Source organism: Plectropomus leopardus, chromosome 5, assembly GCF_026936395.1.
Source record: "Plectropomus leopardus strain MGB_pleo_1.0 chromosome 5, ASM2693639v1, whole genome shotgun sequence".
Classification (NCBI taxonomy): Eukaryota; Metazoa; Chordata; class Actinopteri; order Perciformes; family Serranidae; genus Plectropomus; species Plectropomus leopardus.
The window spans coordinates 25,788,102-25,801,257 of record NC_142180.1 but is presented as its reverse complement, the minus strand read 5'-3'; the positions used below and the strand labels follow the sequence as shown (position 1 = coordinate 25,801,257).

General features: G+C 37.8%; 2 protein-coding genes across 4 annotated transcripts; one reads left to right on the top strand and one right to left on the bottom strand.

Annotated features, from left to right (window-relative positions):
• Window positions 1-333: 333 nt before the first annotated feature.
• sele (selectin E) lies at window positions 334-4,610 on the bottom strand. The gene is made up of 12 exons (XM_088077817.1): window positions 4,480-4,610; window positions 4,279-4,351; window positions 3,748-4,152; window positions 3,462-3,566; window positions 3,182-3,373; window positions 2,846-3,037; window positions 2,169-2,357; window positions 1,880-2,065; window positions 1,556-1,762; window positions 1,246-1,425; window positions 1,006-1,138; window positions 334-899 (listed from the first exon to the last, which is right to left on the bottom strand). The coding sequence occupies exons 1-12, from the start codon at window positions 4,480-4,482 to the stop codon at window positions 836-838; spliced, it is 1,929 nt and encodes a 642-aa protein (XP_087933943.1). The 5' UTR covers window positions 4,483-4,610; the 3' UTR covers window positions 334-835.
• Window positions 4,611-7,726: 3,116 nt separating this feature from the next.
• On the top strand, window positions 7,727-11,137 carry LOC121941185 (14 kDa phosphohistidine phosphatase). Of its 3 annotated transcripts, XR_015776642.1 has the most exons (4): window positions 7,731-7,970; window positions 8,316-8,440; window positions 9,313-9,455; window positions 9,560-9,654. XR_015776642.1 is itself a non-coding variant. In XM_088077816.1 (3 exons), the coding sequence occupies exons 1-3, from the start codon at window positions 7,757-7,759 to the stop codon at window positions 10,696-10,698; spliced, it is 390 nt and encodes a 129-aa protein (XP_087933942.1). In that variant the 5' UTR covers window positions 7,727-7,756; the 3' UTR covers window positions 10,699-11,137. The 3 variants fall into 3 exon arrangements, 2 of the variants coding, with proteins under 2 accessions (XP_087933942.1, XP_042339850.1); XM_088077816.1 differs by lacking the exons at window positions 9,313-9,455; window positions 9,560-9,654 and adding an exon at window positions 10,648-11,137 and having other exon boundaries at window positions 7,727-7,970; XM_042483916.2 differs by lacking the exon at window positions 9,560-9,654 and having other exon boundaries at window positions 7,732-7,970; window positions 9,313-9,527.
• Window positions 11,138-13,156: the final 2,019 nt, after the last annotated feature.

Here is a 13,156-nt window from a genome sequence, read left to right as displayed (position 1 = left end):
TCTAACCTGCCTACATAACAGGAGAAAACCTCCCTTAATACCTCAAAGCCTTTTGTACACCGTTTCACAGCATATCGAGGAAACATGTCATTCAATTTGGAAACCGTAGCAAAACTTTGCACATTGTTTTGAGACTGAACATGCCCCAGGCCATCATACAGACACCACTGAATAATAGCAAGGGTTGCAACAGTTGTGTGTGGAGTCAATGGCTGAACCTTTGTATCATTCAATGAGTGTAGGGACACAAATGACTTTTTTTTCCCCTATTGTTTTTAAACTGACATCCATTCATGATGCTGAAAGATGTATTAAAAAAAATCCAAGAGCAAGTCAGTTTCACCTTTTATTATGTATTAAAAAACATGAATTTGAACATACAGAAACATGAATGAGCATTTAAAATACAACAGCCACAGGGTAAATAAATAGTACATAAATACTGAAATTAACATAGTGATATTATTCACAGCTTTGCAATTATATGGCAATCCACCCGCAATGTTATATAACATTTACAGTAACATGAATAAAGCCACATTTCCAGCATGTTCATAAACCTGTAGAACAATGTGTTCAATATAAAACTCCCCTTGGGAGGAAATACATGTGACAACATGACACAACATGACAAAGCAAATCATGACACTGAAGAAAACATAATATAAAAATCAAATGGTCTGAACACATTTCTTCTCACCATTAATAGCTCTGACATATTGAACAGATCTTATACTAATTAGAATTATTCATATATTCACATTACTAAGACTGACTCACACACAGTTATGTTAGAGATAAATGCAAGTGTCCTTAGTTGTTAAATATATGTGCTCTAAATGAGGCTGTCAATGCTGTTTTTGTAGAAGACCTGTGGAGGCTCCTCAATCTCAGAGTTGCTGTAAGAAAAGAAAGAATAAGAAGATGAGCACTGCAATTCAAAACAACTTGTTTAGTTTAAGAATAATGGATGTATGAAATACGAGAGTTGAATGCTTATCTTACCTGTTCAGCTCAAACTTGGTAGCTTTCCGCTTCAGTCGTTTCAGGATCCACAAAGCCATAGACAGAGCTGATAATGACAGAGCGCCCCCTGCTGCCGCACCGGCAGCAATGGCAGCAGTCCGAGGTTTGGGAGCTGTGGAAACATAACCAAGTTAATAATTTGACCTTTTACACTCAATCGTGTATTATATTTCTGGTATTGGATTACATTTTCTTCTGTTTGTTCCCTCTCTGTTTTACCTTGGCACATTGGTGTCTCTCCAGTCCAATTGCCATGGCGATCACAGGTCAGCACCTCATGTCCGTGTAGTGAGTAATCTTGATTGCATGTGAAGAAGCACTGTGAGTTGAACACCGATTCACTGTCTGAGCAGTTGATGTGTCCGTTTTCAGGAGCCTCAAGCAATGGGCATCTGACTGCTGTGGGAGAACACGGCAACAATATAGAGGTTAACCAGTATATATTGATAATGGAGATCTCATTTTAGTGACACCAACCAGTGCATGCAAATTAATATGACAAACTGTACAATTTGGTATGTGTGTATACCTGTGCAGTTTGGTGGTGTGGAGGTCCACTGGCCAGGATTTGCACACTCCATGCTGAGTGCACCCTGCAGCTCGTGGCCTTCATCGCAGTTGAAAGTGCATACCATACCAAGTGGATGGGGGGTCACGGTAGAAGCAGGTGAAGACAGAGAAGGGCTGCAGCTAATCTGGACACTTGTTGGGATCTCGGGAACAGGACATCCTCTTGCTAAAAAGACAAAAATAAAGATGGTGAGATGTCATGAAATAGCACAAAATCAGTGTACAAAGACTGTGAAAAAGCTTTGTAGTAGGCACAGATTTATGTGAATATATGCTACCATACCTTTGCAGGTGGGTATGGGGTCACTCCACTGTCCGTCCCCAGAGCACTGAGCTGTTTGCACTCCCTGCAGTTCAAAGCCTGCCTCACAGCTGAAGCTGCAGGTGGAGTCTGGCCTCAGGTCGGTCAAAGGTTGGCTGCACTCGGGAATGAGGTGAGCTTCTCCCCCTGGATTCTTGCAAGTGATGGCTAACAAGAAAAGATAAAAAGGTATATTTAGTATGTTTGTCACAAAGGCAAAAAACAAAAAAAATTCCTCTTTGAAGGCTGTTGGATTAAATTTAACCCTCACCTTCACAGCGAGGCATCCTTTCGCTCCACTCAGCCGCTGATGTGCATGTCATCATGCTCGGTCCCACCAGGTTGTAGCGAGTGACACAGCTGAAACTGCAGGTGTTTCCGTAACTAAACCTAGTGTCTGCATCATCTCCACAGCTGACAACACCATTGTCCAGCTCCAGTAGAGCAGGGCACTGCACAGCTGCAAAATAGAGAGTGAACAAAAGGTCAACAGTAGCCTTTTTATGGAGCGACATCACTTTTCCTTGTGCTGCTTTCAGAATCCTTTCACAACTACTTAAACTTTTTAAATTCTGAGAAAATCAAGTAAAGTGGTTTCTCTCAACAACATGGGGAAAGGCAATGAGCAATTTGGTAATAAATGTTTCACGCGTTGCAAAAATTAGAAGATTTAGAAAATCATGTTTAAAAAGCAAGGGGGAAAAAAGCTAGGAAAAAAATACATTTATAAATATTACATAATTACATATATAAAATCATTGCCCATATTGTTAAAATTTCTACTTAAAAAATGTTGAACTCATTTTCAGGGTTTTTTTGTGCTTAAAAAAAATCTTAAATACATCATATATCTTTTCACTCATATTAACAAGTCTAAATACAAAATGGTATGGATATAATCAATACTTTAAAATATTGCAAGCTAAAAACATTCAAATGTGGGCGTACCAACACAAGTGGGCTGTGAGGCATTCCAAAATCCTGACCCTTCACATAGCAGAGTGTTGGACGGGGAATCAGCGAGAACATAGCCCTCATCACAGGTAAAAACACAGGTGGACTGGTAGCTGGAGGGGCCCAGAGGATCAGAGCAATTCATGGATCCTCTTGCTGGACTTGACAGTTCTGGACACTGGACCACTGTGGGCGACAGGACCGTCAAAAACACATTACAGCAGGCTCCATCACTGTGATAATAACATCCTGTTGCTCTGATATGATACCTTGATATCACTGGTCAATGTCATGCCACTTTAATGAGTTTTGTTGCTGTGTTATACTCACATTCACATGTAGGAGGCTGCTCTGACCACTGTGTGGAGGCAGTGCATGTCAGGGGTCTTGACATATTCAGCTTGTATCCTTCCTCGCAGGAGTACTGGCACGAGGAGTCATAGGAGAAGTCTCCATACTTGTGAGTGCAATTTACACTTCCTTTATCAGGAACGGTCACCTCCTCTTTGTTACACTTAACAACTGCCAAAAAAGGAAGGAAGACACGATAAGATATCAGCTCCAGGCTGTAAGTGACTTAATGTAAACTTTTAAAATAGTGTTTTCTTACCGTGCTCACATCTCTCTCCATAAAAGCCCTCAAAGCAATCACACTTGTGGCTGTTGATGGTTTCTACACAGTCTCCATGGAGGCATGAGTCGTTCTTACAGGCAGCTGGGGGGGAAAAAAGTGGTACTTTTATGTAGCTTGCATAGAATAAAACCATTTCTCTGAGCTTTTATTTTTATAAATACAATCAATAAATAAGTTAAGGAAGCCAAAAAGGTAGATTCCATAATAATAAACAAAATAAAAAATAAAATAAAATGAAATAATAAAATAAGATGTTGCTCACCTGTGTAGCACAGAGCAGTCTTCAACTTCCCGCACCTCTCGTCGTTCCATTTGCCTGCCTGTGCATTTCTTTTTATGTACATCTCCACACAATCCTCATTCACCCCTGCACTCCTTCCATTCTTGCCATTGTTTGGTTCGCCAATCGCCCAGTTGGTTGCTTCTGCTGTCAGAGTCTTGTTGGTTCCCACCCAGGTCCAGACATTTTTGACCTTGCGGATCCCGATCCAGTAGTAGGTGGATTTCTTGGGCAGCCAGCTGTTGAGATGCTCAATCTCCTCCTGGTTCTGGATGGCCACCATGTCTGTGTAGCTCTCCTGGCACCAGTCTCTAGCTTGCTGCCAGTTCATGGTGGAGTTAGAGTAGAAGTAGGACCAGCAGTCTACACTTGTCCACATACACAGCACTGAGGATGGAGGACACGGGTTAGATTGAAATGTTATAAGGATGGATTTTAAAAAAGTAATACATAAAAGAAAAGTGAAGGTGAAAGTTGGATACGAAAGATTTTATCTGCATTAGATTTACGTACTTGAGCAAAGAAAGGTCAAGCTGATCCATGATGTCTTAGATCCACGGGTTTGAAGTAATCCAAGGCAGGACTTCTGTTAAAATTAGGCAAACAAAAAGGTCAGTTAAAAATTAATTCATACCATAAATGCATCACTGGCCACAAACAGGCACTGAATGAGAGTTGCACTAAAGAGAACTGTACTAAATTGTCTACACTCACCATTTTAACAAGTATGTGTGGTAACCCTCAGAAGACTCTTAGTATTTCTTCAGTCTCAGCTCTTTTGATGATGAGATGATTCTGAGTTGGATGTGTTGAGGGGCTGGCTTTTATATTCATCGGTGCGATCCACCGAAGGTCTCATCCCAAGTTTTTTTCGGTGGAAATCCCCAACCCCCCCACTCCACCCCTCTATCCCACCTAAGCGCTTGGGAACTTTCCCTTCTGCTACTCCCTCCTTTCTTTCGTCCCTTTCCTTCCTTTAGAAGGGAAAGTTTGATAATAGTAGTGCTTTTGTTATTAGTATCTCTATTAGTGCCACTGGAAAGTAAGGATATATACCCAAGTAGTGAATAAAATAACAATTTGGAGGACGTTGTACTTTACATGAGTATTATATTCTACTTTACACTTCTAGTACACAATATTTCAGAGGGAGATAGTGTACTTTTTTCTTTTTTACACTACATATTTGACTTCTATAGGTTTTTTAAAATATCTTTAATATTTTAATTTTCATCCAAAACATAGGATGACCTTATAAAGTACAATGTATTGCTTACATTTGTACCACTTTTTAAGATGTATACAATATGTATATGTATAATAATATGTGTATGTATATATATATATATATATATATATATATAAATATATATGTATATATACATATAGTTAAAAGCTCCAGCTCAACCAGTTGCAATATTTAAAATGTTGTTTTCTTTAATGATAACAACAATAATTAATAATAAACTTTATTAAGGACACAGAAAAAAGTCCATAGTGGTCGGTAGTGAAAATGGTCCTATGTACAAGTACAAAAATACAACAGATACAATAAATACGAAAAGAAAAAAAAACCCCAGGAAAAACAGGAAACAAACAACAATACATTGTGTAAGTTCATATTAAAATAAGGCAAAAATCAAAGTATCGCTAACAGTTCGAAAACTAAAATAATATACAAAAACACAATAATTGTACACAGTGAAATGGGACATTCTACTTTTTATTTTTTTAAAACATTTTTTTTTTGTTTAACAAGACACAGCCAAAATTGCTACTGCCAAAGCCAACAAACTCCTTTTAAATAAACAGTACTTTTAATCTCATAAAGCCTAAAAAAACAAAGTAAAACTCCCAAAACCATCCTGATTCATCGGTTGACTGTTCCCCAACTCCACTTTGCTTTAAAAAACTTGTCTAAAATGACACAAATATACTGATAAGTACCAATGTGCCCAAAAACCTTGGTGAATTAGCATACCCATACTATAGCAAAGAAAAAGTAAATAGCATAAAGAAAGCAATACATTTCCTGGGGAAAGCCCAAAAACACACACAGAAGACAAAAGGCTACTATAAAGGAAATTCAGTTTTGGAAGTGATGAATTCCTATGAGCTGATAAGACAGATGGAGAGAGATTTAGAGTGCTGAAAATATTCCCGCTGTTTCCTTTTATTTGAATATCCAGCTTTAAATATTTGCCACCAAATGAAAACAAAGAAAATGTAAGCTTCATGATGATTAATTCCACTCAAAACCTACTGGCAGCAGCACTACATGTGCCAACAGACAATGCACTTACTGGAACATGCTTTTCACATTGAAAAGATGCCAAAGGATGCGCTCATCAAAAGAAAGAGAGTTAAAAAAAAAACAAAAACCCCAATGCAATGGTGGCAAACAAACATTTTACGGGTATTTTTCATGGGTGTCCAGAGACGGGAAATGTGTGGTGTGAGAGCAGAGGCGCCTGCAGGCTGCCTGTGTTTCCAGAAGTGACAGTTCATTTCCTTCCTCTCTGATCTGAGGCACTGGATAGTAGCCACTGTTGCTTGACACCTCTTAACCTCCATCCCTTCCACTGAAAAATAATATACAATGCCTAATTAACTCATACAGAATAAAGCCCAAGGGAGAAAGTCAGTTTCACCTTTGATAAGAAAATCCTAAACGGATATAGATTTGTGCTCTGATCACCACAGATCTATTCTTGCAAATAATCATGCATTAAAAAAATTGGTTAATGTGAATATGACCATAACTGTGACTTTAATAGTACTGTTAGACTGCATACCAGTTACCAAATATCACAAAAAATCAAAACTTCTATTTACCGTCACTGTCCTGTTTGATGTGATAAAGCAAGAGATGAAAGGTTTGTGACTGTTACAAGTGTTTTTGGCTCCATATTAAAGGCTGCACGATGGGTTACTTGTTTAAGAGGCCATCTGATATCTAGAGGGTCAAGCATCTGTGGCAAAAATATCTATCCTGCTGTCTGATTAAGTAGTCCTGAACCAACAGCTACATCCCTACTAGCTTAGATAGTGGCCTCTGACCTTCCTGATAGACACCAGCGGAAAATCTTCTCTGGTTAAAGGAAATAAAAAAACAATCAAATGGATAAAAGTCCTAAGCTTGCTCACATTAGGGGTGACCTTAGGGTCTGAGGCCTGCAGAATCTAATATCTTTTAAATCACTTCTTAAAAGTAATCGGTTAAAAAGCCCTTTATTAATTTTAGCAGATTTACTTGTTAATTCATTTTGTACATTTAATTGTTAATTCATTTTGGCACATTGTTTAATATAAACATATTTTATTTGATGATCATTGTTATTTTACATTGTTTTTATCTTACATCATCATTGGTTATTATATGTATGTATGTTTTGTATGTTTCTATTTTAATTGTTTGATTTTATTTGCCTCAGTGCAATCTTCAGGGATGTTGGTTGCCAGCTTTGCATTTCTATTTCATCAGTGGTAATTATCTTTACTGTTGGGGTTACTTTTCTTTGAGTTTCTTAAAACTGTCTGATGTTATTTGCCCAAATCCTATATTTAAAAAAAAGCATGTTAAACCACGTAGAGGGCTTTATAGCTTTGTTTTTAAAAAGTGCTTTTTTAGATAAAGTGTAAAATAAAGTTTATTATTAGATGTATTTTTGATCTCTTCTCTTTGCTATAAACTGGGTTGGTACCATAGACTGCACATAAAGATCTTTATATACAATCGATGGTTGGTACAAGAGCCCTTTAAGCCCTTTATTCTAGTGCACTAGCTGCTACATATAAGCTACAGTACACTGACAACATTATTTTTTTTTAGTTTTAAGGGCTTTTAAATTCAAACAGTTCCCCTAGTTGCCATATGGGGTCGCCAGTTTGCATTACCATGTACAGTTATGCCGACAGTTTGCAGGTGGACTGTCTCTTTAAGACAGGAAATAGTCCCAGTCCAAATAAAGCCATATGTAAGAACAGCACTATGTTGTCGGTCGTCGGTAGACCTCTTGGCAGTCTGAGGGTTTCCGGTGCTCTGACTAAAGCCACAGTCGCTATGGCAGACGCTCTGGCTAAAATCCCCGTTGTAGAGATTGATCCAGAGGGAACCTTTAAGTACATTCTGGTCAGAGTGAAAGTGAAAGATGGCGATGTGCATAAAGACATAGTCCGAGGCACAAAAAGTGCAGAGTATCACAGTAAGTTGATTACTGCCATTTGCTGCAGAGGAGCGCCAAGTGCGTCAGTTTAACTCGTGATAACGTGCAAACCGCGACCTGTATTGTTGCTGCAGAATGAGCTATTTTACTTGACTCATGTAGTGTCGTGCACACTGAAAACGTGCAGCGTGCATTAAAAACTGAACAGACAGATGCAATGCTTTCCAAATTTAATATGCGTATTTCAAATACTCAAGGCACCAATTATAGATTAGATGTGAGACTAATGACAATAACATGCTGAAAATATGTTGCTTATTTGACTTCCCTGTGGCTAAACCAGATTGTATGTTTTTATTAATGGATTTTCTTAATTATTTGCAGATCATATATTTGAGAAAGTCAGTCCAGCCATGGAGGCCTTGGGGATGGAGAGTAAATGCCTCGGAGGAGGGAAGATTGAGCACAACAGCCAAGAGAAAAAACTAAGGGTGTTTGGAGAATCAACTGTGAGTTCATTTGACTGGAAATGCATTTAAAGGAGCAGTGTGTAGGATTAAGTGATCTTGCGGTGAGGATTGCAGATTCCAGCCAGCTAAAACTTTGCTCCTTTGCCAAGTATGACCTCAAGGTCAGGGTTCATTGTTAAGGAGGTTTTTTTTCCGGCAGCCAAATTATCCGCGGAGGTTTCTCTCTCTCCAAAACAAACCGTCCTGCTAATTTAAAATAAGTAAAAACACTGAACAAAGCAGTTTCAGATAACAAATCAGTGTTTGTATTACATTGTTGTCACATTGCAAATGACCTGCTAGCCCAGCACATGCTTACATGTGCTCAGCTTTTTTGTCTGCTAACTTAAGATCCAGACTTTCAGGAGGATTTTAGTGTGAGGTGAATTACCCGCAGAGGTCCCTTCCTCTCTAAATAAAACAAACCAGGCGATGAAAATTGATAAAAGCATTGAATGAAGCAGTTTCACGTTAAAAATCAGTGTTTTTCCAGAGCCGTTCGACTTGTTGTGTAGGGGCTGCTAACTGCAGTGGTCTACACAAAAACTTTAATGGCCCTATCCAGAGCCAGCATCTGGTTTTAGGCTACTGTAGAAATGCGACGGTGCAACATGGCAAACTTTGTGGAGGAGGACCCGCTTCATATATAGATATAAACAGGGCATTCCAAGGTAATGAAAACACAAGAATCTTTATTTTAAAGTAATAATACACTAAAGAAAACATACTTATATTCCATTTCTGACAATATATCCTGCTAAATCCTACACACTGGACCTTTAAAAGCTGAATAAAATACTATTAATATACTACTACATATACTTAGTAATGTTTGAATGTAAAAATAAACATTATTTCTCAATAATTTCCAGGCATTTGGGAAAGCAGACCATTCTGTGTCTGCAGAGAAGCTGAAGAGTGCCTATGGCGACTATGAAGTCACCTGGTCTGACGACAAAAAATAGATTGAACCTGGGTCTCTATTCAATTATCTGCCGTTATTGATAGTTCCAATGTAAGAATCTTGTACTAATCGATCCCTCTGTACAACCATCATTTAATTCAAATACATCATTCTGCATTTAAACCGACTCCTAAAAAAGTGTTTTTTTATTGCAGGTTTTATCATTTTCATCCAGCAAAAATGTGAAGGATGTGGTATAAATTCTGCCAACATCATTACCCTTATAAATAGAATGATTCTTTCCACTTACTATTTTTTTGGCTTTGCGTCCGATTAACTTCATCAGAATAGAAGGCCTGGTGCCAAGCGTGAAGTCCACACAGGAAGGGGTGAGCCAGCCTTAGTCACTAACACATCCTTTTACGCTGAGGGAAAGTTTAAAACACCAGATACAGATAAGAGGGCTTCCATTGCGATATGCTTTAATTTCTGTGTAATAATAAATAATCATAACGCACTGACAATAATGGATTAAAGGCAAGGAATTGGCAAAACTTTAACAAAAACATGGTTACAGAGAGTTAAAATAGCCTGAGCCTAGGAGCATGTAAACAACTATACACACATTTCAGCAAACAACTGTTCCCTTCTCTTTCTTCTGCCTCCTCATTTAGCAAATATATACCATAAAAGAATAAGATGAACATTGTGTCCCAAATCAATACTGATTTTGAGCAGCTTTTTAGTTAGTTCTTTTTTTCACACCAGAATAGTGACTAAATAAAATATATTTGAAGCAGACACATGCATATGGAACACAGTGTATAAATACGGTGCAGCACAATGCACAACGAAAAGTAATTTGTTACTTATAGTTGGAAATATTTAAATTGTGTGTTGTTACAGCTCAAAAAAATCTTTTAAAATACATTTTGATATTTGTTCAGTGAGTTTAAGTCTAATTTGACATTCCAGAGTAACAGTTTGGTTGACAACCAATGTTACACTTTTTTTTTTACTAACAGCAGAAACTGTATTTTGACGGTTCGTATGTAGTATGGATTTGGGACCCTGAGTCTGCAGCCACAGCAGGTTCACCATATTATTATGTTTGCAGGCTTACATGTACCTATTAGCAGGAAACACAGGACAACTGAGACTGATGGGAATGTCATTAGTTCCCCCAGTGGGCTTTGGGACTGATTTTGAGACCCTTTTATTATTTTTTTAAAGCTCTTAATGGTCTTGGTTGTAGTTATTCATCAGATCTGCTTTTATCTTATGAGCCCTCTCGTACCCTCAGGTCTTCTGGCAGTGGACTTTTAAGGGTCCAAAGAACCGAAACTCACTGTGAGGCATCTTTTCATTACTAAGGACTACATCTGTGGAACAGCCTGCCTGAAGACCCGAGGGCAGCAGAGGGGGGTGATTTTTTAAGTGCAAACTCAGGACCTAACTTCTTTAGTTTGGCTTTTATTTGAACTTTACCTATTTATGTATTGACTATTAATTTATACATGTAGTCTGTTTTATTAATTTACCAGAGTGTATATTATTTTATTTTTAAATTTTTTTAAATTCATTTATAATTTTTTAAAATTTGTATCTAGTATTATTTGTTCTCTTAAACTTTTCTTTACCTTTTATCTCCTATTTAGAGTATTTTATTTTATTTATTTAACTTATTGTTTGTTTGTTTATTTATTTATTTATTTATTTATTTATTGTCTTTTATTTAAAGGTTTTTACCCTGCCTCTGGTATTTCCTCAGTTATGGTAGCATACCCTCACTTCCTGGTTTTAATGAGGTCTTTTATTTTAGTGCTCTAATTAATTACAATCTTTAATTAAAGTCTTGCTTTCTAACCCATGTGCTTGTGTACTTGTGCGTGCGTGTATGTGTGTGTGTGTGTGTGTGTGTGTGTGTGTGTGTGTATGGGTGGGTGTTGCGGGCTTCTGTTTTACTCTATAAGGCACTTAGCGTTACAGTTTTGCTTGTATGAAAAGTGCGATACAACTAAAGCTTTGTTGGTTGATTGATAGTTCTACAGGTTATGATCCAGTCCCTGATTAGTGATGGGCAAATATGAATGAAAAAATCTTTTTGAATGACTCTTTTTAGTGCCTGATATGTACTTGGTTAGCCTGTCAAACGTCCGAGTGCTCACGAGTCCCTGACTTTTGCCTTTCACTCCCTCACTGTTATTAATGTAGTGCAGCAATAGCACTGAATGACTCAGTGAGGACCAATTACATCGGACTTGAGATGCATGGACATGTCTGACAGATGGTCGTTCCAACGACTTCTGTTTGTTTGTGAGTTTTAAGTTGTAATGCATTGAGGAGAAGTTTTGTGAGATGGGCTGCTATAGCAGACTTGGTAGAGATTGCAGAGAAACTGAGATATTTTTCAAAAAAACATCAAAACTCAGAAGGTTTAATACATTAACATGTATCAGCTTGAAAGAACTGATACTGTGAAATGTCTGCCCATCACTAATGCTGATGGCACTAGAGAAAAACTTAAAACTCACCCTTGGGGAAAAAAAAAATCTGAAACAAATTTCATTGTAGTCCATCGAACTGTTGAGACTCTTCAGTGGAAACCACAAGTGGAACGTCATGTGATCACCAAAGTCATTATTCATGTGGAAAGTAGTTCAGATATTTCACAGAATAAGAGGCTTGCTTTTGGTACCAGGGGAACTGTTAGGTGATCACTAAAGGATTAATCCTCTGGGGATCTTGAATGTTGCACAAAATTGTATAGCAATGCATCTGATAGTTGCAGTATTTTAGTAGACTCTAAAATGCAAAGAAAGAAAGCAAGAAAAAAGGATTTTCCTATATGTTGGACAATGATCATTATTTGAGTACAATCCAAAGGTAGGAATCAGAAAGCAAAAGTTTCCCTCTGTATTGTCAACAAGTGATCAAATTTGCTGTTCAGAGGGGTTTTCATTTTGTGTTGTAAAGCTAGGACTAAACTAAAAAATGTTACCTTTATTCCCCTGGATTTCACTTTCATATTCCAAGAATGCATCCTTTTCCTCTGGGGTTTTCCCACGAGGTTGTCCGTGGTTGCAAAAGTACATGTCCAGCAGGGAAGCATATTCATGCCGTTGCTGTCTTTTTTTTGCTCGTGACTCACCATGAATCTGGTGAGTTCAAAGAGAACATTTGTAGGAAGAGTGGTGTGTAACTCTAAAATAACTAAATTAGCTGCTGTCCACTCATCCCAAAGGGCTCCATTCACCTTGGCCCTTACCAGCAGACGCAGACACTGATACTCAATGCATTCTGCCCCTGTGACCTCAAAAACAGAAAAACAAAAAGGCATATTCCTTCCGTTTTCCATCCTGAACCTGAAGACAGTTTCCTGCAGACTGATAACCTTTCCATTATCTAAAAACAGGGAGGTCAGCACAGGAGGGAGAGGTATTAAACTGCAAAGACACAGCCCTTTTCTTGGAAAATGCAAATGTTACAGTCAGGCCCTAATGAGATTTCACTCGAAACAATCAGCTTCACGACGAAACTGGAATCAGTCTGATTAGTCATGTAACGGTTAAAAGGTCAAATTCTGTAATCTATTTGGAGGTTTTGCCGTAGTCTTTGTAATCTCACAGAATATAACCTAGAAAATAATATTTTCTTAATTTGTTCCAAGTTATTTTATTTATATAGTATGCTGTGTTTGGTTTTTGCATTATGTTAACTTTGTTCACATATTCAAATGAAAATCTGTCTACTTATTCAGGAGCTTTCGGGGTGATAGATTTATTTTAACCTCAGATTTCTTCCAAATTTGT